General features: G+C 45.2%; 1 protein-coding gene across 2 annotated transcripts in view; it reads left to right on the top strand.

The window, feature by feature from the left end:
- LOC119175629 (mblk-1-related factor 1) overlaps positions 1-17,654 on the top strand; it is a 66,520-nt gene extending 48,866 nt beyond the window's left edge. The window contains exon 7 of one of the 2 annotated variants that reach the window (XM_037426533.2): positions 16,600-17,654. In XM_037426533.2, coding sequence (XP_037282430.1) covers positions 16,600-17,082 — 483 coding nt within the window. In that variant the 3' untranslated portion in view covers positions 17,083-17,654. Of the gene's footprint in view, positions 1-7,177; positions 7,903-16,599 lie in introns of those variants that run through there. The other variant, XM_075881717.1, reaches the window with a different exon arrangement.
- Positions 17,655-27,094: the final 9,440 nt, after the last annotated feature.

Below are 27,094 nucleotides of genomic sequence, written 5' to 3'. Positions count from 1 at the left end.
GAATTTTGAACTGTATTGCCCTCTCCTGCATGGACCATACTTGGTCCGCAGTATGTGATAAATAAAGTAAATAAATAATAATAAGATTAGGATGTTTGCGTGTATAAAATGTCAGCAGCAAGCACAAGACCGAGTTGACTGACGGATCATGGGAGAGGCCTTTGCCCTGTTATGGACTTAGTCAGGCTGATGATGATGATTAAGTACGTGACAAAAGCACTGGAAATACATTGTCCGAGGCGTCCCATCACTTCTGTTCTGTGTGAGTGCAGTTGCCTCTATGTGCTGGTATTCCAGGTGCAGGCAGATGCAAGCTTTTCTACGGCCAGAACACGCGCCAGTTAGTTTGGTGGCCTGTAGACTCCACGTGCTGAGAGAGGGCATATGAGGTCACGCATGTTTCCTGGTATCATATTCGTGTTGTTTAACTATTTTTTAGATCACTGGTCTCACTTTGTCTAAAGCGTTTCTTAGCTTCTATGTTAACATATTCACTATTTTGATGTCTGTTGCTCGCCCTGCCTCGGTGGTCTAGTGGGCTAATCTACTCGGCTGCTGACCCGCAGGTCGCAGGATCGAATCCCGGCTGTGGCGGCTGCATTTCCGATGGAGGCGCAAATGTTGTAGGACCATGTGCTCAGATTTGGGTGCACGTTTAAAGAACCTCAGGTGGCCAAATTTTCAAAGCCCTCCACTACGGCATCTCTCATGATCAGATGGTGGTTTTGAGATGTTAAACCCCACATATCAATCAATCTATGTCTGTTGCTTCTGCATATCGCGCAGCATATATGGTATTACGGGCACCTGCGAACACCGTTTAACTTTCTCGTCCTTACGACAAGGGAGATGTGGTCCTTGTCGCATGGCCGCGCTTACTCAAATGAAGGCAAACGAAGCATTTCTCAAAGGAAGTTCGGCTGTCTCCCTTTGCAGCGGAACGAGGTATACTCTCGTCGCCAGCAGTCTGCACATCAGAAAAAAATTTTAAGCATTAAATGCCGCTGTGGAAACAATAATGCATTTTGGCAACATTAAACGTTTTTTTGTTGCAGTAGCGTTAGGCACAAGGCGTCCAGCATCGTTGCCAGCATCCCTACATTCAGTGAATGCATTCTCATTTGAGATATTTTTAATGCTTTGTTCATTTCAGACCTACTTAATACAATAAAAGCTTGTAAGTTTGACTCGTTAATTAGGGAATATTAATAATTCGGACTCATCATCTGGTCCTTGTAAATATACCCATCACTCTATGAGACTGGGCGCTCGTTATTACGGACAGTTTTGACCGCAAATCGGATAATTCGGCGACTTTCGGGCCGCTGGCAAGGCTCGAAAACGAAAAAAGAACCATTTAGAACAAAAGTGAAGCTCATATGCAGCATCGCCATGGACTTCAATTATCGACTTGGCTTTACTTGAGACTGGGTAACGCCTTTTCTTCATATGTAGGTATGTGTGGGCTGTGTGGGTTTGGCAGTGCCATTTTTGTTGCTTTGTTCCCATTGGTGTGTGACATCATTGAGGAGTTGAACCCTGTTTTGGCGAAGAACGATTCCGTACGACTTCATTAGCTTGATCATTGCAGGTGCTTTTGTGCTGAGTTCCCGTGTGACTGATCTCTCCGCTGATGGCAACGCCAGCGAAGCGGCCCAAGTACGAGGCCAGGGACTTAACTTAACCGCCAAAGTAGAAATTTCACGTGCCCTGAAAAATGGACTCTCTCGACAAGAAGTGAATAAAAAGTTCAATGTTAAAAGATGTACTCTTAGTACATATGTTAAAAATGAAGAACAGATTCTGCAGGCGTTTGAAAGTGAGAAGTTCAGCGCATCGAGAAAGCGGCTGCGAACAGCAGCTCATCCAGAGTTGGAAGAAGCCCTTCTTCGGTGGGTGGTTGGATCACGTAATGCAAACCTGCCGTTGAGTGGACTCCCGATTATGGCGCAAGCTGAAAATTTTGTGGCGATGATGGACATCAATTCCTTTAGAGCGTCGGAAGGATGGTGTGCGCGGTTCCGGGAAAGGCATGACCTTGTTATCAAGACCGTTTGCAGCGAAAGAGGTGCTGTGAGCGAAGACACGGTCAACAACTGGACGAGCGCTTAGCTGCTGGAGCACCTTGTCGCCTATGATTCGAATGACATATTTAGTGCTGGTGAGACAGCACTGTTTTTCAAAGCGTTACCGCTCAAAACTGTGACCATGAAAGGGGATCTTTGTATCAACAGCAAGAGAAGCAAGGAAGGAGTGACCATACTTCTAGCCGCCAACATGATGGGGACAGAGCGCTTGCCGCTGGTCATTATCGGGAAGGCTCAAAAGCCACGCTGCTGCAAGAATATCAAGAATCTTCCCGTGGATTATCGTGCTAACCGAAAAACGTGGATGACGGGTGAAATGTTTGCAGCTCGGATCCAAAAGTTGGATCGACAGTTCAATGCTAAAAACCGCAAAGTGTTGATTGTGCTCGACAACTGCAGTGCACATAACACTGTCACCGGACTGAACAATATTGAAGTTGCTTTTTTGCCGCCAAATACGACGTCAGCGCTTCAACCCATGGACCAGGACATAATCCAATACGTGAAAACAAAGTACCGTAGGTGCGTGTTTGAACGGATGCTGCTGTGCCATGACGTCGGCAAACAATACGATGTGAGTCTCCTGAGCGCAGTTAGCATTCTTGCGTATCAGTGGAAGAGTACGACCGCGCACATCATCGCGAACTGTTTCAAGCACTGTGGATTTGTTGTGCCCGACCCCAGCGACGACGCCGGACGACGGTGCCGATGACTGCCAGGATTGCCAAAGCGTTAGATTTCCAAAGCGTTATGCCTGATGAAGTGACACTATTCGATTATATCGCTATTGATAAGGGCATTGCTACTGCTGGCTTCCTGATCGATGAGCAGATCCTCAAGGAATTGATGCATGGTGACATATCAGACGAGGAGCCTGAAGAGAAGCAGCCGCACCATGAGCCACACAGGCCCCCTCGTACTGTGTAGGAAGCCACGGAGGCCTTCGTCATCCTTGAAGAATTTCGTTTTGACACTGCCGACATGATGCGAGCTGCTGAGTATCTTGAAGGGCTCAGAAAAATTGTGTCCGCGCGAATTTCCGCTCGCACGCAGACGTACATCCAAGATTACTTTGTGAAGGGAAGGTATGTTGACAAAGGTCTTGAAATTATTGTGTTCATTTTGACCATTCGGTAATTCGGACATTCGGTTAATTGAGACATTTTTTCTGGTACCTAAAAATCTTAGTTAATGAGCTTTTACAGTAGTGTGTTTCTCTAAAAACCGCATTATGAAGATCCACAGAAAAGGCAACTAGAGATAGAATTTTGGGATACTTCTGCAAAAATCAAACAGCTCTGGCCGAGCCTCTCGCAGCAACTATGACAACCTTGTCATTGCCATGTGGCAGTGCCACAACTCCATCTCCGTCGTACATGGATGGTGTTAATGGAGTTTGATGGTGGCCGTGTGATAGGCGTGTATGACTTTTCAACCACAGCATTACACATGTCGGTAAATTTGTGCATGTTTGTCTTGACCATGATTTCGGCTCGGCTTGTAGGCCTTCCGGTTCAGATAGAACTGCCATTAGCAGAGGCTTGCCGTACCTGCCAAGTCTCTTCGGATTTTCTAGCAAACTCCCGGATTTTGATAGTTTTCTTCTTTGTGTACGGTTGTCATGAAAGTCTCCCGGAAATAAAAGTTTCTGTGCGTTATGCAGCCGCATCGACCAAAATACAGGTAAATTTGCTGTGGGCTTTTTGCGAAGCAACCGCGTTTTATTATAAACGAACTTAGGGGGCGTTCATTTAAACGTATAGTAGAATCTCGGTGGTGGGAAACCACGGCAGATACGTATTCGTGAAATTCTCCAGCCAAATTCTGCTGTGTCTGTCTATTGGGCCAAAATTCGAAGGTTACAAACACTTTTCCTAATCGCGGCAGGCGATGTGAACTTTAATACCGAAACCGTCGAACGAAGGCCGAAAGCAGAGTGCTCGAGGCTTCATAAGTTTGCGTGCGCTGGTCGCACGCAAAGTTGTCTAAAAGTGCGTGTGGTTGTTGCGACAACCACTGTGGACGAAATCGCGGTCGTTCTTGACACGATAATGTACGGCGACGACGTAGCTGACAGAACTCCGAAAGTGTGCGCACATCCATCTCTTGATCAGTCAAACCAACGCTGCTTTCCGCAAACTCTGTGGACAAAACCGCGGCAGATGCGATCATCGATAGCATGAAAGGACTTGGTGTTGAAGGCACGTGGGCAGCCAGTGCACGTGGATTTAAAACTGAACTACCCCGATTGCCGCAAAACTGCGGTCGCGGTGACGCGAGAGTGATCTACGAGTTCCGAGGGCACGTGGCTAACGCAGCGGTAGATTACATGCAGTAAAGGCGTCAAAAAGGCTAGACACGTTCGATCGTGGCGACGCGATAGCGATCTAGGAGCTCCGAGGGCAGGCGCTAATGCAGCGGTAGATTACAGGCAGTAAAGTCATACAACATGCTAGTGCGTTTTGGTGTTCCTGTCAAAAGAAACGAGTAGCGAGTGAAGCTTTGACCTGCGCTTTCGTGGCAGCCAGCTGTGCCGCCCCATTTGTTCACGTGTGTCCCAAGAAGACATTTGTGAGTTGCTTTCATGGAAGTAGATTTTGCTAGTACACTTGAAGCCCCCTTTATAAGAGGCATGCTTCGTATGGCAATTCTTGTCTTTTATACAAGATGTCCCCTATAAGCAGGGTACCTCGTATGCATTTTTTTATCAACCCATATTTTAGAGTAGGCACACTGGCGTCTCTTATACCCATTTGTCTCTTATATCTGTGTCTCTTAAAGGGGTTTGACTGTAGTTGTTTTGACGTCGCAAAATTTTGATAGTATTCCCACTTTGGGACTCTCACCTTAGTGGAAAACCCGGCCCTCGTGTGTTCACTACAAGCCATTGTGAGGCCACAAGGCCGATGTTTGCGATTGGGACCCCCCCTCTCCCCTCGTGTTTTTCGCGATGTGTTTTGTTTGTTTTCTTTTGGTGCCAAAAAATGGAACAAAGAATTCATTGCGACCCCCCCCCCCCCCTTTCTTTGCGGAAAACTCCCAGATTCAGAATCCTTGAATTTGGCAGGTATGTTATCATTATTACTATCAATATTATTATTCGCAATGAAAGAGCAAACACCCTCGGCTACGCACTTGTTGCTGGTAACTCGCATTTCAAGGGTACAGTTGGGTAACTTCATCTAAATTTCTCGTTTCCGTTTCTTGAGATGGCATTATTAAATCTGTGATTAGTCTTAGCTTTACGTCCATTTGAGGAGTTTGTCGAACTCTAAGCGTCGGAGCCCAGAAAAATAAAACAACAAAACATTAACATGCATGTGCTCGTTTTAGAAGAAAAAAAAGACGTAAGAAAAGTATGCGGTGCGGTTTTGTTCTTACGATGTTGTTAGTGATTGTCAATGCATGGTGCACACAATAAGGGAGTAGTATGTGGTTATTATTAATGTATTTTTGCTGAAAAGTACCCCTATATTAGAGGGGTACTATTTAGGTGGGAATGCAAATCAATGGTAAATACTACAGCAATCCAGGTCACATCAAATACTACCCAATCAACATCCTAAATAGTAAAGTCAGTAAATAGAGGTCGATCTAATTCAATCCAATCCACATCCTGAGTGGTCTGGGCTGTAACCATTACAGTGAACTAAAGTATACTCCAGTGAGGAACTGGGTGGGCTCAAGCGTCCTCCTTTTACACAGATGCCACGAGATGGTGCCACTTCTACATTTCCTAGTAGCTTTGGCTGCTTTGTTGGACTATCGTGGGCTCCTTCAAACTTTCAGCTGCGGTTCATTTTAACTTGTGTGTTTGCATTCTGCCAAACAGTCAACTTGCTGATTCTCTGGCTCGTAGGTATCACTTCGGCCAGATATACATATTTTTTTATATTTACCGCACGCGCTCGGAACATTCTGTGCACATACGGTACGGTTATTTACTTATTATATATGATTGCTTTAGGTTTTTTTACCACTTGTGGGTCTGTTTACAGTGCACGGAGTTTTCCAAGCAGATGTAATGGTCATGGAATTCGCTTTAAATTATCATGGAAAACCTGAAAATGTCAGGGAATTTAAAAAAAAAGCAATTGGTAGACACCCTGATATGGTGGTTTTAGGATGTTAAACCCCACATATAAATCATCGGCTTGATCAGCTTGCTCTCTGTAGTATACAAGCTATTTACAAAGGTAATTGCTAACGGAGTAAAGAAAACATTAGAATTCAATCAACCAAAGGAACAAGCAGGATTTCGAACAGGCCACTCAACAATTGATCACATTCATACTATCAATCGGGTAATAGAGAAATGCTCAGAATATAACCAACCACTATACATAGCCTTCATAGATTACGATTCAGTAGAATCGTAATCTATGAAGGCTATGTATAGGTCACGTACTTAATCATGATGATGATGATGATCAATCAATCAATAAATCAGTGTACAGCAATTACACTCATGCACCAAATGTAATTTATTGTGTCATCCTGATAATATTGGCAGAAATGTTGCCAAAGTGCACCGTGTTCAGTTACATGTTATGGAAATTATGTACTTTTAGCGCATGCATTTTTTATGGTGTTTAGTTATGCATTAAGCAAAATATGTACTAATGTATTCCTACCCCTTATGTAATACCTTTTTCAAGGGGTCTTTAAGGTAATGAAATGAAATGAAATGACGTTTTGGGTGTAAGGGTATCATCATTTTATCATTACTGGTGCGTGAAAACGTGTGCAACTTGAGGCCATTAATGACCAAGAATTATTGTAGTGATCTTTGTCTAGAAGAGCTTTTTGGCAATTCCTTCGACCAGCGCATCTGAGTTGGTGATCGCTCATGAAGTGAATTCTCCCTGAAAGGCATGCCCTTTCAAGCTCATAAGTGTTATTATCCTAGCCCGAATTTCGGCTCGTTTTTTTTTTTTTTTTTTTCGAAGAAAATTTTACCTTAATAAAAGCATGCTACTAGTGTGGAGATTTTGCAGTGTTGTTTTAGTAAGCACAGCCATGAGTGGATCTATTTGATTTTCTGATTCTAGTTACCCTAAAGCTGCCAGAGCACGTTCGTTTTTTTTCAGGTTGGGCAGTTCTGGCTACCCACAATTTTGTGGTGGAAGCTCTTTCAAAGGTTTTGGGCTAGCAGACACCAAAAAGAGACGGTGCGTTATCACCACCATTTTTATGAGGACTTTGTGGATTGCAATGCGGCCACTTGGGGACTACACTTTCACTTGTCATTGCACTTGGCAGTATCTTTTAAAGCCTGTTGCACCTTGCAAGATCAGTGGCAGCGGGCATTCGAGGCTAATCCCATGAAGCTTCTTTCCTTGAACAACGCATGCTAACTGTGTCGTGCACATGTCACAAAAGTTATGTGCATGTTTGTACGCATGCGTGGAGACAACTTTTGAGTTTATTTTTCTGTAGCAGTATTCCTGTGGTGTCGTGTCTGCTTTTTGTGCACTTAGCAGAGACATTCGTGGTCGAACTAGCTATTTCAAAGAGGTCTTAGATGTTAATAGAATGCGCTGATTCAATTATAGGACAGCGTTTTCTTGGGATGCTTTTGGTTGCGAACATCATGTGTGCATACTTCAAACTATAAGCGGGTATATGTGGTAAAGTATTATGCTATGCTATTACACAACAATGTGAAAAAACGTAGACTTGCTCACAAATATATACATCCCTTTTCTGTTTAGTTTATTGTCAGTTTTGTCTTATTTCATCTCTTAATTATTATACTACGCAGTATGTATGACTATTTCCTATTCGCTCAAATAAAAGTTGCGAGACATATAAATTTTGCAAGTGCCTTTTAGGACTGAAGAAGATGGCCCTTGCATCGTTAGTCAGAACAAGTCTAAGATGCATGATACAGAAGTTTATCTACATAATAGCATTAAAGAGCTTGTTTTGCAGAAATTCTAGTGTCCGCCTTGGTGTCAGTATGGTTGTTGTTGGTTGTGAGTGAAAAATCATCTTATTCATGACCGAAAAACAGAGGCAGGTAAAAAATAGAAATTTACAGGTTCCAGTGAGGATCGAACCCAAGCAGTCTGCATGGCAAGCAGGTGTTCTGCCACTGAGCCTTAATATTTGTTGGAACTGAAAAAAAACTACATTCAAGCCCACGTATAAAGAACCTGAGGGTGACTTAGAGCGCAGTTGCTGTAGAAGTTCATAGTAAATTGAACACAGGTTTAGAAAAGTCAAAAGTGAGAACACAATTTTTTTTTCTCGCAACGATGTTCGTAATGCATGAGTTTCGAAGCGCAGGAGCGATAAGTTATTTAAAGCCACAGCATGCTTTTTGCAGAGGTCCTTAGCATATACAAGCTGCCTGTATATGGCTGCATGGGTTGACCCGGTGTTAAAAGGAACAGATCCGATAGAGCGATGCCGGCGAAAGTTTCTTGGTGGGCATTGCTGGTTATAACCCTGGGAGTGATATCGGAAGGGGTTCAAAACACTCATCGTCATTATAGTGAAGGAGTGACGTGATTTGCACACACAGGTAGCGATTACATACTGCCTTTTTCAGTTGACATTCCACCAATATAAAGCACCAAACCTGTGCGAAACATGCAGCACAGTCATAGGGACAGCTAGAAGAATGACCTTTCAGAGCCTTTTCTAAACTCTCATTGGGTTGCTACAAGTACACTGCTGGGTACCCAGAGCACCATAAACAATCATAAATTTTGTGTAGTAGGCTAGCATTCACCTTCATCATTCTTTGGAGAAGCGTGGTATCCGCGACACACTTGAAATTTTGTGTATTTTTTTATGCAGTGGCTGACGATGGTGAAGATTATGCCTGAAGTGGGTATGCCCCACAGTTAATAGGTGATCAAGAACAAGTTTTTTAATGGGTTAGATCATTGGGCAACCCACTCATTACACAGTTCGCATTGTGTAATGCGTGGTTGTTCCTTGGATGTTCTAAAACGCTTTATTACTCATAATAATGCTATTCCTTTCCCGACATCAATCCTGCCTAAGGCCAGTTAAGAAATGAGTTCCCAGTGCTGGCATGGTTCAGTGGCATAATACTGGGCTGGCACGCAGTGGACCCAGGTTTGAATCACATTGTGTCAGTGTTTTTATTGACAGAGTTTTTTATTCATTTATTTATTTATTGCGGCACTGGTTACGGACACCAGCAGCGGCTATTGACAACTACGGCGCCACGCGTGACCCGTGTTCTGATCTCATAACAGCTTTCGCTATAATACAATCGCAAGGATGCAGTGTTGCCAATGTAAACACTGAAACTGAAACTGCAGGAACTATGTCCAGGATACAATAGTGCTGATGCATTCAAACCTCATTATAACAAAGTTGCATCTTACAAGAAAATAAGTTTGTTATATCAGAAAATTTTTATAAGAACATATTTCTGACACTATATCTATTACAAGACTAATGTTCATTTACTTCGTCATAATCAATATTTTGTTATATTTGGGTTCGTTATATCGAGGTTTGAGTGTAGTTCATTCCGGAAGCTGGTCATGTGCGTATGACATATGCATATGGACATTAGAGCGACATGACTAAACGACGGGCAACGCTACAACAAAACACATCAGCAATATCAAAGTACTTGCATTAAAGTACCACATTATTCTTTTAGGAGTCATTCATGTAGCCTTTCAGTCATCTTTCAGAGTTGCTGCTCTCCCCAATATAAACATAGTTGCAGTCTGCACATGGGATATGGGATTTCATAAACAATTCCTGGGAACATTCCTTTCTTGAGTGGGTCCTTCATACGCACCTGTTCGCGTTTAAGTTTACGGGCAGGAACTTACACACCGTGTAAATAACATTCGTAGAACCCGTGCCAAAGCTTCACTGACACCTGGCACATAGGGAATGGCTGCACGAGCTTGGGGCTTCACCGTGCACGTAGCGACGGTGCAGTCGTCTGCCTTTCCTGGACATACTTGTAAAAAGAAAAAAAATGGCCGCCATTCTTTCATTGCAATAGCAATTATATAGACACTCTCAGCTGGATTTTGCCGCTGATATTGGCGTCATTCACCGTATATGTATATGTATCTATTTATATCAAAATGTAAAAAAGAAAAATAACCCAGGAAAATACTCTGGTGCACGGTATGGAACGTTTGAGCTCTTGCTTGTGAGTGCGAAGTGTTAGCCGCTGAGGCACGAAGAAGCACCTCCTTCAAGGTTAAAACTGCAAGCTCTTTATACATACCACTTACCGCTGGCAACGCCCATCTCGGCGAAACTAAGGTGTTTTCAGTATTACCAGCAAGATGGCGCAATGAGCCCGCATTGCGTAGAGTAACTGTGTATGCTCCCCACAAGAACAGAGTAGCGCATAGGTCCAACATATTGCCTGGTTAGCAACCGCAGTTATGCGGTGAAGCAAAGCTTTGTTTTTGCAGGCGACTTTCTTAAAGGGACACTAAATTCAAATTACAATTTACGTCACAGTGAAAGCTCAATATATGACAACATGTAAAACGACAATATTATCAACAGCAGTGCCTTACTTACCGAGAAATTAAAGGGGCCCTGCAACACTTTTTGAGTATGGTGAGAAAACGCCGATCGTTAGTAGAAGCTCCCGACAACACATGAGCCAAATATTATGGCACAGCACATGGCCTGGAATTCGTAATAAATTATCACAGTCAGCTAAAAATTGCTTTCTCTTCTCCCGACAAATCACAAAACAAGCCCAAAAATCACTCGTAGTAAGCCCATCTATCAGCCATTGGCTGATTTGAACATGGCGTGCTCGGTCGTTACAGAGATCGTCGCGGGAGGCCACTACTTCTCTGCGCGTGTGCCCGCGATCTCACTGAGAAACCCGTGCATTCGAAGAAACAGTGCTCAAGGTCAGGAGGCGTGCGTGACATTTTTTGTTTGCCCCTCCCATCCCTCCCTGCTTAGCTTCCAGCGATTTCATTGGGACGAGAGAATGCTATTGCAGCGTGAGACAAATCTTTGTAACTCCGCTTGTACTGGACAGATTCTTGAAATTTTTTGTGGCATTGATTTTTTGAGGCAATACGCTTTTCCAGTAAATTAATTTCATGGTTACTCAAAAAAGTGTTTCAGGGCCCTTTTAACCCTTTCGGTCCTGGCGGTGTCAATTGACACCACCGCACATTTCCCCAAGTATCTCGGAAACGTAATCAATACTGCTCATTCTTGGGGTATAGTTCTTCAATGGTCCCCACTGCAATTGACATCAATATTGCGGCACGTTTGTGGAGGTAGCAGCCACAAAGAAGAAGCGCAACAGAGGTCTTTCGTGAAGCCGAGGCGCGTAAGTTGAGGCGGGTAAGCGCCATTTTTGGGACGGCGTATAGAAACTGTCTCAGTGAGTATTAGGCTGAAAAGTAAGACGTTGTTTTTCATTTTGTGTACACCATTGATTTCCAGGAAAAAATAAACCATTTTTTTTATTTTTCAATCACTGGGCCCTAATTACCTAGTTTGATACCACGTTAATTAATCCAAAAATGCTTGTACCAGTGGCTCAATTTTTTGTTTGTGGTCTTCTGAGGTCCTACTTACGAGAAAAACGCGCACAAAAAGTGTATCCGACCAGAATAAAAAATCCAGGGCTGAAAGGGTTAAGGTAACTGCATAAGAATACATTCCCTGCAATTGGACATTCTCAAATAATACACCAATGGCATTGGGCGAACCGCCTACCATTAATCACTAGTAATCGATCTAGCTGTATTAAATAAAGAACCTTCCGTGCATCAAGAGACGCATAAAATGCTGCTTGTTCGTTTCTGTTTGATTCATGGAAAAAAGAACCGCCGGCCATTACTATGGGTAATGTCGTGAGGGGTTCAAAAATTCAATTTTTACGTGCTTACACTGGACAGGTTGGGCTATCTAGTGGGGCGCAGTTGAAGCAAAACACGTCTGCAATTTCGGAGTAATGGCAGGAAATTGATCAATGGCCACTGTTGCGGCTGTGGCTCCCGGTGCTTTCGATCTGTCTACTAGCGTCGGCAACCGCGCAGTAAAGCCGGGCAACGTTGTGCACGGAACAGTGACGTGAGTCGGTCTACTTCTTTAAGCAGGTAATTTGAAGTGCACTAACCTGATGCAGGCCACTAAAATGTGATTTTATTTTAAAATAAGCCCTTCCTTAGCACAAAAGTAACACTGCGAGGTTAATGGACCACAATTTCAGCAATAACGCCGACTTGATAGTTGCCTTTAGTGTCCCTTTAAGCCTGCCGCCGATCAACGAAATGTGTCACCGATTGCCAGTCGATGTGTCTGGCGTCTCAACGACCGGGGAAAAAAGAAACACCTGCTTTCGGTACTGTGCCATGGGAGTTCAAAAGCATTATTTAGTTTGTCCGGTGCTGAATAGCATGCACTGCCGATGCTGCATGGTCAAGTGGGGCCAGCTGGAAGATAAGCAACAACTCACAAGCGCAAAATATAGGTCCCCTGAGATTGAAGGAGTGTTCCACTAAGCCTACAGCATTGATTATTTCAGTATGTTTTTCACAAGAAATGGTGCCCAATTCACGCAAATACTTTGCTGTCGAAACTTGGGGACATGAATCTAAAGCAAATAAAAGCACCAGTTCGTAGCTAAAAAGCTACAGAGTGCATGATGGTCACTTGATAGATTTTAAGTGAATGGCGTCCGCTTTTGGCGCTGTGGCCTGTGCGCCAGCTCCACAGTTCATGGTTGCTAGCGGCGTTGGAAAAGAAAATGCTACTTTGCTACTTATAAAGGTAGCATATACAGTTACTCTAGTGTCACCAGATACTCACGGCACGGGAACGTGCTTTCATTCCCCATGCGTGTTTTGCCCAACAGAGAGGTGAGGGGGTAGACGCTCACGTGTGCACGCACTAGTCTCGCGGTGGGGAGAATCATACGCCTTGGGTTTTCACCGGAACGATTCTGTTGTAGTTACTGGGCGCACAAAGGTCACCGCACTTGCTGCACAGTCTCCATTTGTGAAAAGGGCGCGCTTTTCAGTCACAGCTTAGTAATAACTGAGATGCTTATTCGCGTGTTGTTCAAATGTGCTGCAATCACATTCATTGTTTTGCCTTAGGGGCAAAGCTGTGACTTTTTGTGTCTTCAGGAAAGCAACACACACCGTACGTTACCTTCATTATCAGTTGGTCCACCCAGCCTGCCACAAACGTTTTCTGGTACAAGGAGCACACAGGATTTGCTCCAGTGACGCTGACTGTGCCAAAGTGCGATGTGGACTTTCTGACAACGGGTACCCAATCAGTTTCATTTGTTTCGTAGAGCACCACACATGAACCGATGATGCACATAGCAGCGCTAAGCTCATGCAGCCATTCTCTATGTGCCAGGTGTCAGTGAAGCATTGTTACAGGTTCTATAGACGTTCGACATACACATTGCGCATGTTCCTGCCCAAAACTTCAGCACGAACTGGTGCAGGTGAAGGACCCACTCAAGAAAAAAAAGTTCCCAGGTATTGTTTATGAAACCCTGTGTGCAGACTGCGACTATGTTTATATAGAGGAGAGTATAGCAACTTTGAAATATGACTAAAGACATCTCATGAATGATGTCTGAAAGAAAACTGTGGTATCCAACGCACCTATTTAGTAGTACAGTCGAGCCCATATAATGGCCCCACTTAAAACGAACTTTCGCTTAGAACGAACAATATCCGCGTGACCGTAAAAATATGCATTGGTTCAATGGCACAAATTCGCACTTACAACGAACGTCTCCGAGCGCCGCTGATCGGTTACAGCGAATGGAGTCGGCGCTCTGCTGACTTCCCAGCAAACCAGCACTTTTCGACCACCGATCAGACATCGGCAAGGGGCTTATACGTTCTTATTGTTAAACGCTGACCCTGCCTCTGCGCCCCTCTAGTTGCCGCTCTCCCCGACCCCTTTTTGTTACCCACACCTACGTCCTTTGCCCCCCCCTGCTACTCTGAGTACCCGCATCGCCAGACGAGGCCCGTGTTTTCACACTGCCACCAATCTTTCGAAGACCGGTCGGCCATCTACCCTGTTTTTGATCGCTGGTACTGTCGTTGGCGTCACCGGCCTGGAGTGATAAGACCATTTGCCAACATCGTCGGCCACCAACTGTATCCGATCGTGTGCATCTAGTGCAGTCGTGTACGCGACCCCACCAACTCTGATAATTTGCAGTTCGTGTTGTGTTTAGAACTTGTTTTCGCCCACTTCGCCCTCTGCTCAGCATGCCCTCCGCACGCGTTCAAAAGCACGAAAACGGCTGTTAATTTGTGTTGAACGAATCAGGAAATATCGAAGCTGGTGAGGCCACGCAAACCTGCCAGTGCAACAAAACGATTTTTTGACCACGGCTGCCGATTCTTTGAACACCACGGCGCGCACCGATCCAGGTGAACGTGCTTTGATTTCTACGCACGCTGGCACTCTTTCATGTTTTTCTACGTGCGAGTTGCGCATTTTGCGGACCTTTCAAGCAAGCTACCCAACGTACCTCTTTCCCGTGTGTTTTCGTTTTCAAGGTCGCCCTTCCGCTGTGTCCTCTTCTCCCTTCACTCTATCGCAACTCCTTGCCCTTATCTCGCAAAACTGCTCTCTTCTCTAGATCGGAACTCCTTCGCCCATCTCCATTTCTCCGCGACACCAGCCACGCTGGCTCGAATTCAGAAGTTTCGTTTTCTGACTAAAAAACAGGCCCAGAGCTGTTCCACGCGTTCTGGTATGCCAGTCGCGTATGCACGTCTTGCTCGTTTTTGGTGTGTGTGTGTGTGTGTGTGTGTGTGTGTGCGCGTGCGTGCGTGTGTGTGTGTGGGGGGGGGCAGGATGGCGGACGGGAGGCCTTTCACGCTTTTTCCTGCCACTCAACAAAACGTCGAAAGTGTGACCGCTTGGCTTGAGCGAAATCCGTGCGTTAGGTGCCGCATTTCGGAGGACTTTCTCATAGCTGTTGACCACCTGGTAGCCAACTTGCTGCTTCGGGGGTCCCGATATTCAGCTGTGGAGATGGGGGAAATTTCGTAGGCGGCGATGACGGCTACATGTGCACTAAACTGTCCTCGCGAGGCCGACTTAGTCGACGTCAGGCCCGATGCCGAGCCTGAAGCTTCCGAACAGGATCACTCCGGCAGCGGTTCGTGGCAGCGCGTCGTCGACTCCGACCTGGAGAGCGGGTGGGACATCTGTTGCGATGGTTTAATTACGGCCGATGATGATGCCGACACTGCGGAACCATGCACGGATTAGGGCATTGTGAATGAAGTGCGTGGCGAGAGCGATTTGGAGGAACCGGATTGCGAGAGCGACAAAACTTTGAAGCCAGTGCCTCTTGCAGCTTATGCCACGGGCCTCGGCGAACGAGCACCCTGCTGTTTTAAATGAACTCGAGACCGCCCTTATCGCTTCGTCTCTTTGAAACACGTACATCAGAGACTTTTTTGGGCAAAAAAATTTGTGTTTTCACTCGAAATTTTTTCGAAAGCTGTGTTTCATTTACTAAGAACTTCGGGATACAGTGAACAAATGCCACTTCAGGCTCAGGTTCGTTATAAGCGGGCATTGCCATCCCTCGTGGAGGGTCATGACATGACTTGTGCAACACGTGGCTACATTTGATATGACATTAATTGGGCCAAAACAATGGTTATCGCAAAGGAAAGAACTGGTGTTTGGCATCCATGTCTGGAATCTGTTTTTATTCAGACTTAAGAAAAATAATGCTGAACAGAAATGATGGCAATCTGCCACCAGCGTATGCCAGGTGTCATGGCAGCGTTCTAAAATGGACGAAAGTCCACTTTGCTGGGCCTCTTTACTGTGAACAAGACTACAGTACAATAACTGAAACATGTTTAATATTTTAAAATTTCATTTTGGTTGGCGATATTTCATTTTGTTTGTATTTCATATCTACCTGATAGAGGTTTATCTACGGGGGCACATTTGACTTCTGTGCTATAATAATTGGCTCGGGTGTTCTCGGGAGCCACAACTACCTACCGATCGACAGCGTTTTCTGACCATGTCGAAAAATTTTTGCAGTATCGCTTTAAATGGGATGTACAGCACTGTAAAGAGTACTTTGCCAGCATGGCATTAAATTGTGGCCGATGAATGTCCGGTTCGATACAGTCTGTTTTTTGCATAACTGAAATTAGTTTTTTTCATAGTGCTGTATTTTTGAACATTTCTGCAATGTTTCTTGCTTACAAGTGAATCTCAGTTCAACAAATTATCGATATGACAAAGTAAAAAAATTGCTAACTTTAGGGAATTGGTGATATCGAGGTCTAACTCTACTTGAGCATAAATGTGTTTAATTCTCTAAAAGGCTTTGCCAACTATAGTTCCCACAAACGAAAAATAGTGGCTTGAACTGTGTCATCAGATGTTGAAAATTATTGCGCCGTGCTAGCATAATTTACAGATGCAATGCCCAAACTTGGATCTCTCGGCATGGCACTTGAAGCTGGCTTTGTTGTTAATGATTGTGGTGCAGTTCCTGTCGAGCATTCAACAGCTGGCACTGCACCCCACATCTGAGGAGCAGACAGTGAACAAGGCGCCTGCACTACCTGTGGTGTCCGACCTGATCCGGCTGCTGGCACACGAGCGACTGGCCGAAGCACGACGTCCGGCTCCTGCCGATGTGATCCTCAAGGTGCCATCATACCGGCCTGCCGCACCCTCCACTGCGGCCTCGAGCAGCTCGTCAGAGGCCACTTCTGCGCCGCCAACTGAGGAAAAACGCACGCGTCCCAAGCGGGGCCGTTACCGCAACTACGACCGTGACCACCTGATCCAGGCGGTGCACGCCGTGCAGCGGGGAGAGATGAGCGTGCACCGTGCGGGCACCTACTTTGGTGTACCCCACTCAACGCTCGAATACAAGGTCAAGGAGCGCCATCTGCTCAGGCCCAAAAAGCGCCGCCAGCCTGATGGCCTGCTCGAGGCGCTCATCAAGTCTACACTGGACAAGTGACACCAGTGCCTGGCCGGAAAGCGTCCCTCATGATAAGCTAGTCTACTCTGTGATGACCATGGCGAGAGAGATAGTATTTTATATCAGACTGCTGTTGAGCCAACTGTGATGACGGCGCTTTCCGGATCTCGTGCCTCGGGGCCCAGGGCCCCTGCCAAGTGCCTGCCCGGTGTACTTAGAGAAAGACTATTTTTCCATGCAGAGTATTTTTCGCATAATTCAGGCTGGGCGGCCAGTGGACTTAACCGCACTGCCATATCGCGCCCATTCCACACTTAGTGCAAAGCCTATTTCAGTTGGTCCCGCTGACCCTACACAGCGGCGGTCACGTTTGTTGTTGCTTTTTATCATATGTTTACTGTTTTGTTAATTTGTCAGAGATGTTTGTTTCTTGATTTTTTTCTATTGAAGATATCTACATGCCATTGTATTTTGAGATCCCCCTAAGTGCAAGATATATGGCTGGTCTCTCATTGGCAGACACCACTGTACAAGAAAGGAGGGGTCAACATTCCATCTCCTTGAGTGGCCAAGTCTGTATTCAGAAGATGATTAAACTAAGTGATTTTTTTTCTCTGTTCATTTTTACCTTTTGCAGCGTATAGAAAAAAAGCACAGAGCTGTGTTCTCACTCATGAACGGAGTTTTTTGCCAGTTCATGTGTTGGAACAAAGCTGTCAGCACTGTGCTACAACTGCTGTGTATCAAATTGGGGCATTACCAGGCACAGTTGAAGCACACAGCATAAAACCAAGACAAATTAATCTTTCATTTAGTTATGTCCTTACAAATACCTTACAGGCCTTGGAGACGTATGGAGGTTAAATACAAAAGTAAAAAAAAAATTGGTAAATATCAAAATGCACCAAAATAAGAAAAATGCAAAGGTTGCATCAAGAACAACGGCAAGTACAGCAAATCTGTGCAAGTATGATGCTCCTGATGTCTGGTGGGATTAGTATTATACATTATGAACTTGCGTGCTTGCAACATAAAAGGGAAATTCAACAGTGTATTAGACATCAGATTCAAGCTTGTCTATTGAATAGTTTTGATGAGGTGACCAGATGGATGACCCATACTCTAATTGGGGTTGGACAAACGCTTTGTAAGAATTTTTCCACATGTGCAGAGTAGCAGTTTGTAGGCTGTAACGAAGAATCCTGAATGATCTGGTAATGGTCAGGATATGACCAACCCAGGAAAGATATTGTGGGAGATGAATGCCTAGGTACTTATAAACTGCACGATTCTAGCCAGTGTGGGCTTATTGATGTTGTAAGGAAAGCGTGAACAAACTTGATTCACAAGTAAATTAGATTATTTTACATTTTGAAATGTCAGGAGTTTTTAGCCATGTTTTATATTAACAGGTAATGCTATCTAGGTCACTTTGTTGGCATAGGTCATCATCAACACTTTTTTAGCAGGCTAATAATGTAAAATAAAAATAGTAAAATACACTTGATCGATAAACAGTTCAGGATGTCATTATTGTAAATTGAGAATAGCAAAGGAAGCTACCCTGCGGCATCCCTGATGCAAGCGAGGTGAGAAGCTTTTATTATCAAAGGTGAACTGCAGGGGTTAGAAACAATGTTACAGACCCATGAAAAGGTTAGCTAATCTAGGTTGAGCGCAAAAAGTTTAGATATTAGTCAGCAGTGTGCTACATGCTTCAGAAAAATCTTAAATGCTTCAGAAAAGTCTACAAAGATGCAAAAGATGTAAAAAAAAAAGGAGCACTGACACAAAATTTTGAAGTCAAAATAATAAGTGATATAGATTTAGTGGAGACACACATGTACAAAATATTAAGCACAAATGTACCCTAGAACATATTTTAATTTAATTCTAAAGTGCACGGCGCACAACTGAGCGAGATGCAGAGCCCCTCACGACGTCGACATCAACATCACGGGTGTAAACAAACCTGTGTCAAGAGTTCGTGTTGGCTGCTTGCTTGGCACGCGCCTTGCTCTTGCACTAGCTGTAATTTGTTCCTTTGTACCTGCGGCTTTGCGTGTGCTGGCTGTCAGTGCGGCATGCGCTCTCGCACTCTTCTTTTATGTCACAAATTTGCATGCTCACATGGGCAGCTGTGTTTACCTCCCTGCTGGAACTGCTCCTGTCTAGCTCGGTGCTCTTTGAAATCGTAACTGCGGCTGGGCCCTCTAAAAACGTTTCCAAATAAATAACCCTTGTGTTCTCGGGCAAACGAGGTCCCCAACCGTAATAAGTGGGTCATAAACTCCCTGTTGCAACAACACGAAAAAAAAAAACAATGTGGAAAAATTTTGTGTCAGTGCTGCAGCACATGGGCCTACCCGAAAACCCGGGCCCGGCCAACACCACTTATACTTTTGACAACGCACCTCCAGGGAGAGCGTGACGTCATGCTAGTAGCCCACTTGCACCCTGGCCGGCGTCTCCTCAAGTTCTCATTATATCTGCTGCGATAGGCACTTATTAAAAGCCAGCATGTTTTTTTTGTTTTGTCCTGTGTGGTCTGCATCTTACACCTGAATAAGCGAATGTGTGTATAATACTGATAATGTAGTTTTCTGTAGTTTCAAGTTAGGTTCTAAAATACTTAAGTCTGCATTTACACTTTACAGGCATCAAATTGTAAGACAGTCAGAAATGCACTTGTAGAAATGGTTTTATTAGGACGAAAGGCTAAAGCCATTCCACCTCATTTTTTGCTCAAGGTTTCAACATTTCTGTCAGCAGCCTTTTTTGTGCAGTGCTTTGGATAATGTCATTTGGAGTCTACAAAAGTTGTTCAAAGTGTAATGAAGAAGATCAGCACTGTTCTCAAAGGTAGAGGGGAGCACTCTCGGGCGCAAAGACCACTATGATCGTTGTTGGTGCATCAGGACGCTTGTACCTCTGTTGCCCCCCCCCCCCCCCCCCGACCTTCTGCGACGAACCATACGGTTTATTAAAGATGTGCTGCGCCGAAACGCCTTATTTTAAAAGCAACGTTTTTTGCTACATGCACTAAATGCCACATGATAGTCTCAGATGTATGGCCATTTTCGCAAGTCTCAAACTTAACATCTCCAAGCAGTGAGATGGTAATGATGCTGACAATGCCACATTGGTTGTTCGGCGCAAAGAATTCCTTTACGTTTTCTCCCTTGGTGAGTTTTTCGACAACAAGCATTGTCACCAGCACCATGTGCACAGTACATGGCTGGGGAAACTTCAAGTTTCCTCTTGACAAGTTGTCAATCATTGCGTTTGCTTCCATATCTAGGTTCCTGTTCTCGTGAACAAAGAGAAGTGTATACTTAAGGGCTCGTTTTTCCGTGTTTTGACTCATAAATAATGAGATCCAACAGACAATAATGCCAACGAATGTATTGGGGAAGTTATTAAACCCAATGGTAATGTAAAGTAAAAAGAGTGGGTGAAAAGATAACTTGCCGTAAGCAGGAACCGAATCTGCGACCTTCGAATAACACGTCGTTCGATGCTCTACTACTGAGCTACCACGGCGGCTATCCCCCCCAGCCACTTTATTGGGTTTATATGCGAATTTAAACGTGGGAGTGTCAGTCAGCGCCACCTGTAGCCATGGCGGCGAGTGTGGCACACTCTTTATGAGCCTGTTTTGGTGTCAATTAGCACGGGAACTTATTACGAGCTGGCAGCTGACCTCGTATAAAACCTAACGGAACCAAGTCTGCCAGTACGAGACCCTCGTACCACTCTACCACTGAGCTACCACAGCGGCCATTCCCCCAGCCACTTTATTGGGTTTATATGTGCATTTAAACGTGGGAGTGTCAGTCAGCGCCCTCAGTAGCCATGGCGGCAAGTGTTTTTTTTTTAACTTGGGCGAATTGAAGGCTTTCAAATCAGTGGAGGCGCACAACTATATTTCACCAGCGGCTGAAAAAAAACAGAAAAAAGGCTGTCTGCTAAAGAGCTTTGCGACCGTAGAGTGATAGTCGTTGCAGAAGTAAGTTCAATGGTTAATTACATCTATACATACACCAGCCCCGAGTTATCAAATAGTGATGAATGAGCACTGCCCAATCAACAAATTCTGATATTTGCGCTCAGTTCTCACGCAAGCACAGCGAAGTGCTCACGCAGCGGCGCGTTTTTCGATTGCGCCTCTCCGTTTGCGTGTTGTTATTTCATTTGTCATAAACATAGCCGCATGTACTTGTGCGTGGAAAATTTTGTCACTGCATGTGGCTGCCATCTAGAGGGAGCCGCATTTGGATTCATCTAGACGAACGGATGCCTTGATCTTGTTCAGCAGCAGACATGCGCGATGAAATTTCAAAGTGGTATAGAGGGATTAAGGATGAAAGTGCAATGTACTCATTCGCGTAGGTCACGGAGGATTTACTCGGGGCAGAAGGATACGTAATGCAGCAGTGTTTTCGCTGAGAGGTGAGCGGGCATCGGCGGCAGCACACGTCTGCAACGCCTGCTTAGCTGCTGCGTCCACGATCGCCGCGCCGGCATGTCGTCGCCGCCGTTCGAACTTTGCTTGCCACTTACCGTGATGCCACCTTTCCTCGCTCTCATGCCACGCAGCGCCTGTATACTTGCAGCCGTAGCCGACTTGCAGAGACGGCGCACCCAATCTGGGTACGTCTCGTCGAACAACGCGGACGGCTTTCTTACGAGCACAAGAGCATCCACGTTATTTATTGTCTTTATGTTTCCTCTCTCAGTGGCTTCCCTTTACGAAGTAAGCTCCACATCCCCGAACGTTGTCGTTTTCGTCCGAATGCGCACGCTTTGCGCGTGCCAGCTAGGTCTCCCGACGGTTCACGCTGAACATTTTCGTACGCTCACACTGGTCTTCAATTAGCTTCGTCGGTATTCGAAGGAAGCTCGTACTAGTGGGCTGCTTCTTTCTTTCGCAACTACGATTAGAGCAGCCTACAAACGCGTATATAACCATTGCGCAGGAAGAAACTCGTAGGTCCAACGAGACGCGTCTGAACAAGGCCTGACCGCGGTTCATAAAAATGGTCCACTTGCTCGGAGCAGTGACGTCGAGTGACATAGGTGCATGGACGGTTTCGCCAGAGCCTGCCGATCTCTAGCAACAATGTGCGGTCGCCGGAAACCACCCCTTGAAACTTTTGGTTTCGCTTGTTTTTGCGTGGTTTTAGCATTTTGTTGCTGGCCGCGGCTGCTCGTGTTCCGATGTTTTATGAGGATAAAATTATTCCAATGAAGCGCTGGCAACTCAAGCACAGCTGTGTCAAGCCACGATGCAGCCTACATGCCTGAATTAATTTTATATACTAGTCAAAACGTTCTGTTTTCTGACCGATGACGATAGAAAGAACGCCTGCATTGTAGCGATCATGCGAGAAAACTGGATTCACAATAAGAGTGCGTAGGTTTGTTCTGCACTTCATCAAAGGCAATGCAAAGCTCAGCGCAGACTGATGGCACAGAGGGGATACTCAGACGTTAGACTAATCGAAGCTAGGCGCCTGGTTACTGGGAACACATCATGCAGTCACTCTCGTGTTCCACCCATGACACATAGGTGTACTGACGCCTGAAATGGACAGCAAAACGTGAAAGCTAACTCTGAAAATCCATCGCAAAGGTGTTTATTTTGTAGTTTGAGCAATACTAATTATGTGCACTGTTCGAAACAACACGGGACGCAAGGTACCCGTGCCTAACATATGAATCGCCGCACAGTGTACGTCATGGTGTGCACGTTTCATTGTCGTTGCATTTGATTTTTTTTTTGAAAGCGGCGCCAGCGAGTGGGCTCTCATGTGTGCGAGCAAAGGACTCATCGCCTGTCTTTCTGCCGCTAATGAACATCGCCGCATTCTTGCTAATGTATCTTTTGGATGTGAACATGGACACTAAATTTAGGTAAGCTCAACTTGAAAGTTCTATTCATGAATAGCTTACTCGTGAGTAAACCATAATAGTTCGCGTGACTCTGCAGCTGCAGTTGACATCATCACATTAGCACATTTTATAATTTCTCAGTCACATGAACACTTCGGATCGTGAGCGATTCCTATCGCCGCTGATCTCTTTAAAAAGTGCCCGTTGTGACACAGGCGCAGAAGTAAGCGTCTTATCCTGAGGTTGTATGCTTAGACGAAAACATAGATCGAAGGTCTCCAGCTCTAGTCGAAAAGCTGAATTGAACAGCTTCACAATGAATCGAGCGGCTCTTCTTTGCATGTCGACGATGTGAATGCGCTTTGGAGACGCGGACAGGGAAAAGACAGGTGTGCCCGGTCCGCGTCTTCAAGTCTTTGTTCAAAGCGCATTCACATCGTTGCCGTGCTGAACCAACTGGCCCAATTAAGTTTGCTGACAAATTTCTCCTGCAGTTTTGCATTTTCTGTTTGTATAGGTGCGATCACTATCAGAGTTAACACGGAGCAGGGAGCCGTGCTCATCGCAACGCAACGACGGATATTTTGCGCGGCGCCCATCGATTACGCGAGCAGTGAGCCCCTTCATGTTGCCGCTAGACGTTGCTGCAAATACATCCTAAGGAATGCGCCAGAAATAACAGAGCAGCAAACTGAAACACACCGCGAAAACACCACCGCAATTATAGTGTACTTGAATGTATTCTAGTACCCTATACCGCAACTAAGGAGAGGTGTCAGCATTGGCGCGCCGGAGAGCGAGCGAGAATTCATCCGGATGCGGCGGCGCTGCGGTCGCTTTCGAGATGCCCCTCCTCGCGCCCGCGTATCAGTTTTTTTTTTTTTTTTTTTGAAAATATTTCACGTTACCCTGCGGATTGTAACAAAGTCTACCCGTCACAGTTCTGGCGGCGCGCTGCAAAATATTGGCACTGAAAATTAGTGTTTTCAATTCACTTCGTAGTATATAAGCTGCGAAGCTTAGAAGATAGAGTATCAAGTGACTTGCTCTAGGCTTGACACCAAAACAAAGTCCGTGCAGTTTTCACTTTGATGCAGCAGTGTGCTCCGTGCGCTTAAAGGTATCGGCAACCATTATTTTTATGACTTGCGCAATCAAGGTTTAGTTTTACAAGCAAGACATTTATTTTCACGAAAGCAAAAACAACATGCAAAATAAACACAACATATGCATTAAGGTTGAAGAGAACTGCAAGTTATACGAAACTCTGCAGCTATATAGCAAATGAATAAGGCTACTAAAAAGAACAGTATATGTACGATGATACAATGAGCATACATATACACATGACATTGAGATTTCATTGGCAAACATAGATACAGTCACAAACCAGTTCACGAAAAAATTGATTTCTGCATATGTGAAACACAGCCAGACAGTGACATCACAGTCATTATGGGAGATTTGTAACAATGTCAACAAGATAATAGTGAAATCACAAGAAACAGCACAGTGTGAGTAATGCACAATAGCATAAAATAAAACACTGTTCACTGAGTTAACGCTATCATAGTTAACTGAGTCACACGTCTCAACTTCAAGAACTTCATTTTTTCTCTTTCTCTCTTTTTTTTTATTGGACGCATTTTCTCCAGCAACGAGAAAATGCATTCTAGTCAGTGTAAAGATACTAATTGTCTGATTTGTCACTTCCAGTTTGCGGTGTTCACAGCCGACCATATTTAACCTCTTCACAGACAGGCAAAAGATAACGTCTGTAATGCTGTCACGTTTCAACTTGTTGAAACTGAAGCAATAGGTGAATGCATCTTCCGTAGCTTTGACCAGGCCTCTTAAGGACTCGGACGGGTAAAAAAGGCATGATTCTGCCGCAAGCAAGCTCAAATTCTCAGAGTCAAGCAACAACCTGCTACATTCGTTGCACTCCGTCTTTTTCACAATCTTCCTGGCCACATAGCCACGGACGTGATAAGTGATCCGGGAGTGCCTTTTACGTCCAATGAGATCAGTGTCGTCAGGGGGGGGGGGGGGGGGCTTCAGAAGCAACAATCATTTCATGAACCTCATTGAGGTTCCCCAGATCTAGCAGCTCATCCAGCTTATTCGGCAATTTTATTGGAATATTGTGGAACGCTCGGACCTAGCAGGCTGCTCAGAACTCCGACTTTCAATTCTGTTGCAGAACTCCAGGGTATGTTTCCACTGAAGGGTGACTGTGCCTAACTGTAAAAACTGAGGCAATTCACAGAGATAAAAAATTGTGCCGGCGAGGGTGATCATTAGAGCCAGACATTTGCTTCAGAATTCCGAAAAGATTTTAAGCGCGTCTTGGCAGAGCAGAGATGTCATCAAGTATTTATAGACCAAGGTTTTCGTGAAATGCACAATGCAGGATAGAAAGGGTGCTGGTTAGAGTGACGCAGAGTCCTTCGGCAGTTGATTCACTCAGGAACCCACCCTACTTAGGTACAGCTTTTTACAAAGTTTCTAAGAACCCGTTGATAACATGCTTGTAGCAACGGACGATGAATCTTTCGTCGAAATTAGCTTCGCACACAACGCAGTTGTTTTCCCGTGGTTTGTCAGCGCGAGAAATCGCACGCTCCCAGGCCTTGAGCCGTTCATCGTCGGCAGGAGCCGAGAAGAGAGACGCTTTCTTCCCTTGTTTGCGAGCCGAAACATATCCCGCATTGCATACAGGTACAAAGCAGTGTGTTTGCTGTTTACCCATCACCGTGGCATGGTCACATTGGCCCGTATTGATCCCGAACAAGTCCAAATAGGCAAAGCGCAGACGTTGCGACTTGCGAGCACACGAGCAAGCGATAAAAGTGCCGCGCTAGCGGCTGGCGAGCACTCTCGACAAATAGAGGAGGCTAGTTGTTCTGTGAGGAGGCGCTGTCTCGTCCGATCATGGGGGCGACTTGCGCGCCGCTCTGCGGCGAAATGAAACACCAGCACGCCTCCTTTGAAGGCGCAGCCGGGACAATGCTAGCACCCACGGAGGAAGGAAAGGTAGGAGAGGGCATGCCCCGCCAGCGCGTGGCGTGAAAAGTGTGGATGAAATGACATCATGACAGCCATATTCACTGGGCACAATGGCGGCGTTGCTATGGTTACGTGTTGTGCATTGGAAGTGTGGCAGCTTGGGCTAGTTGGTATGGCATGACGACAGTTATAGCGCGAGAACAAAACGACGACAAGAAGGACACGAAAGACACGAGCGCTCGTGTCCTCGTAGCGCTCGTGTCTTTTGTGTCCTTCTTGTCGTCATTTTGTGTAGCCGTGTAGTAATATAGAAGCCGACAACCTTCCTTGTAAGTTCAGCGGCATGCTCAGGACAACTAATGGTGCTAGTGCACCTTGATCTCAGTAGGGCAAGTATACACGTTATACTATAGTAGTCAGAATGCTGTTCTTGCATGCTGAAACACTCCATGAACAAGTTTTCAAGCATTTTCACAAAATTGAAGAATGTACTGGTAGGGTAAAGAAGCCCTCCCTTGTCTTTCTGTCGTGTATACGAGGCAACGTCAGAACTTTCTGCAGTGGACGACAATGTCAAGGCTTGCATGCAAAGGTTACAATTTGTCTTCTTTAGGCACTTACGAGCGGCATAGCCAGATACATAGTATATAAGTCATGAATCACTCCTTTCCACATGCTGGTTGTGATCGCGAGATGATGACAAGGCTGTCTCTGCTGCAGGCAAATCTCCTGCATCAATGAAGCTGTCAACTCTATCCCAAAGGGTGCTCACTGTATCCTGAGAAACGCAACGTTCTTCAGTTTCCAGTAGTGCACTTAAGGCACATATGTCTGCATTCGCATGCCTTACAGTCTTCACTAAGCTGTAAAATGACATACAATTCATGGTTATAAGAAACTGAGTTGGCGTAGGGTTGTCGTTGCACCCAGAAGATTGGCGTACTATGCTGAACAAGTTCTCGAGAGGGCCTTGACTAAGTCGCGACGTCATGATATATTTATATCCTATCTTGGTCAGGTATGACAAAAGTAGAAGCGTGCTCTGTTGTAGCCGGCGAGCAAGGCGACGCTGGACTCAGTTGGTGGCGAAGGTTTAATGTGATAAGCAAGCGGCTCGCATGCCAATATAAGTACAGGCACATGACGT

Source organism: Rhipicephalus microplus, chromosome X (genome assembly GCF_043290135.1).
Source record: "Rhipicephalus microplus isolate Deutch F79 chromosome X, USDA_Rmic, whole genome shotgun sequence".
Taxonomy (NCBI): domain Eukaryota; kingdom Metazoa; phylum Arthropoda; class Arachnida; order Ixodida; family Ixodidae; genus Rhipicephalus; species Rhipicephalus microplus.
This window is presented reverse-complemented; position numbering and strand designations above follow the sequence as displayed.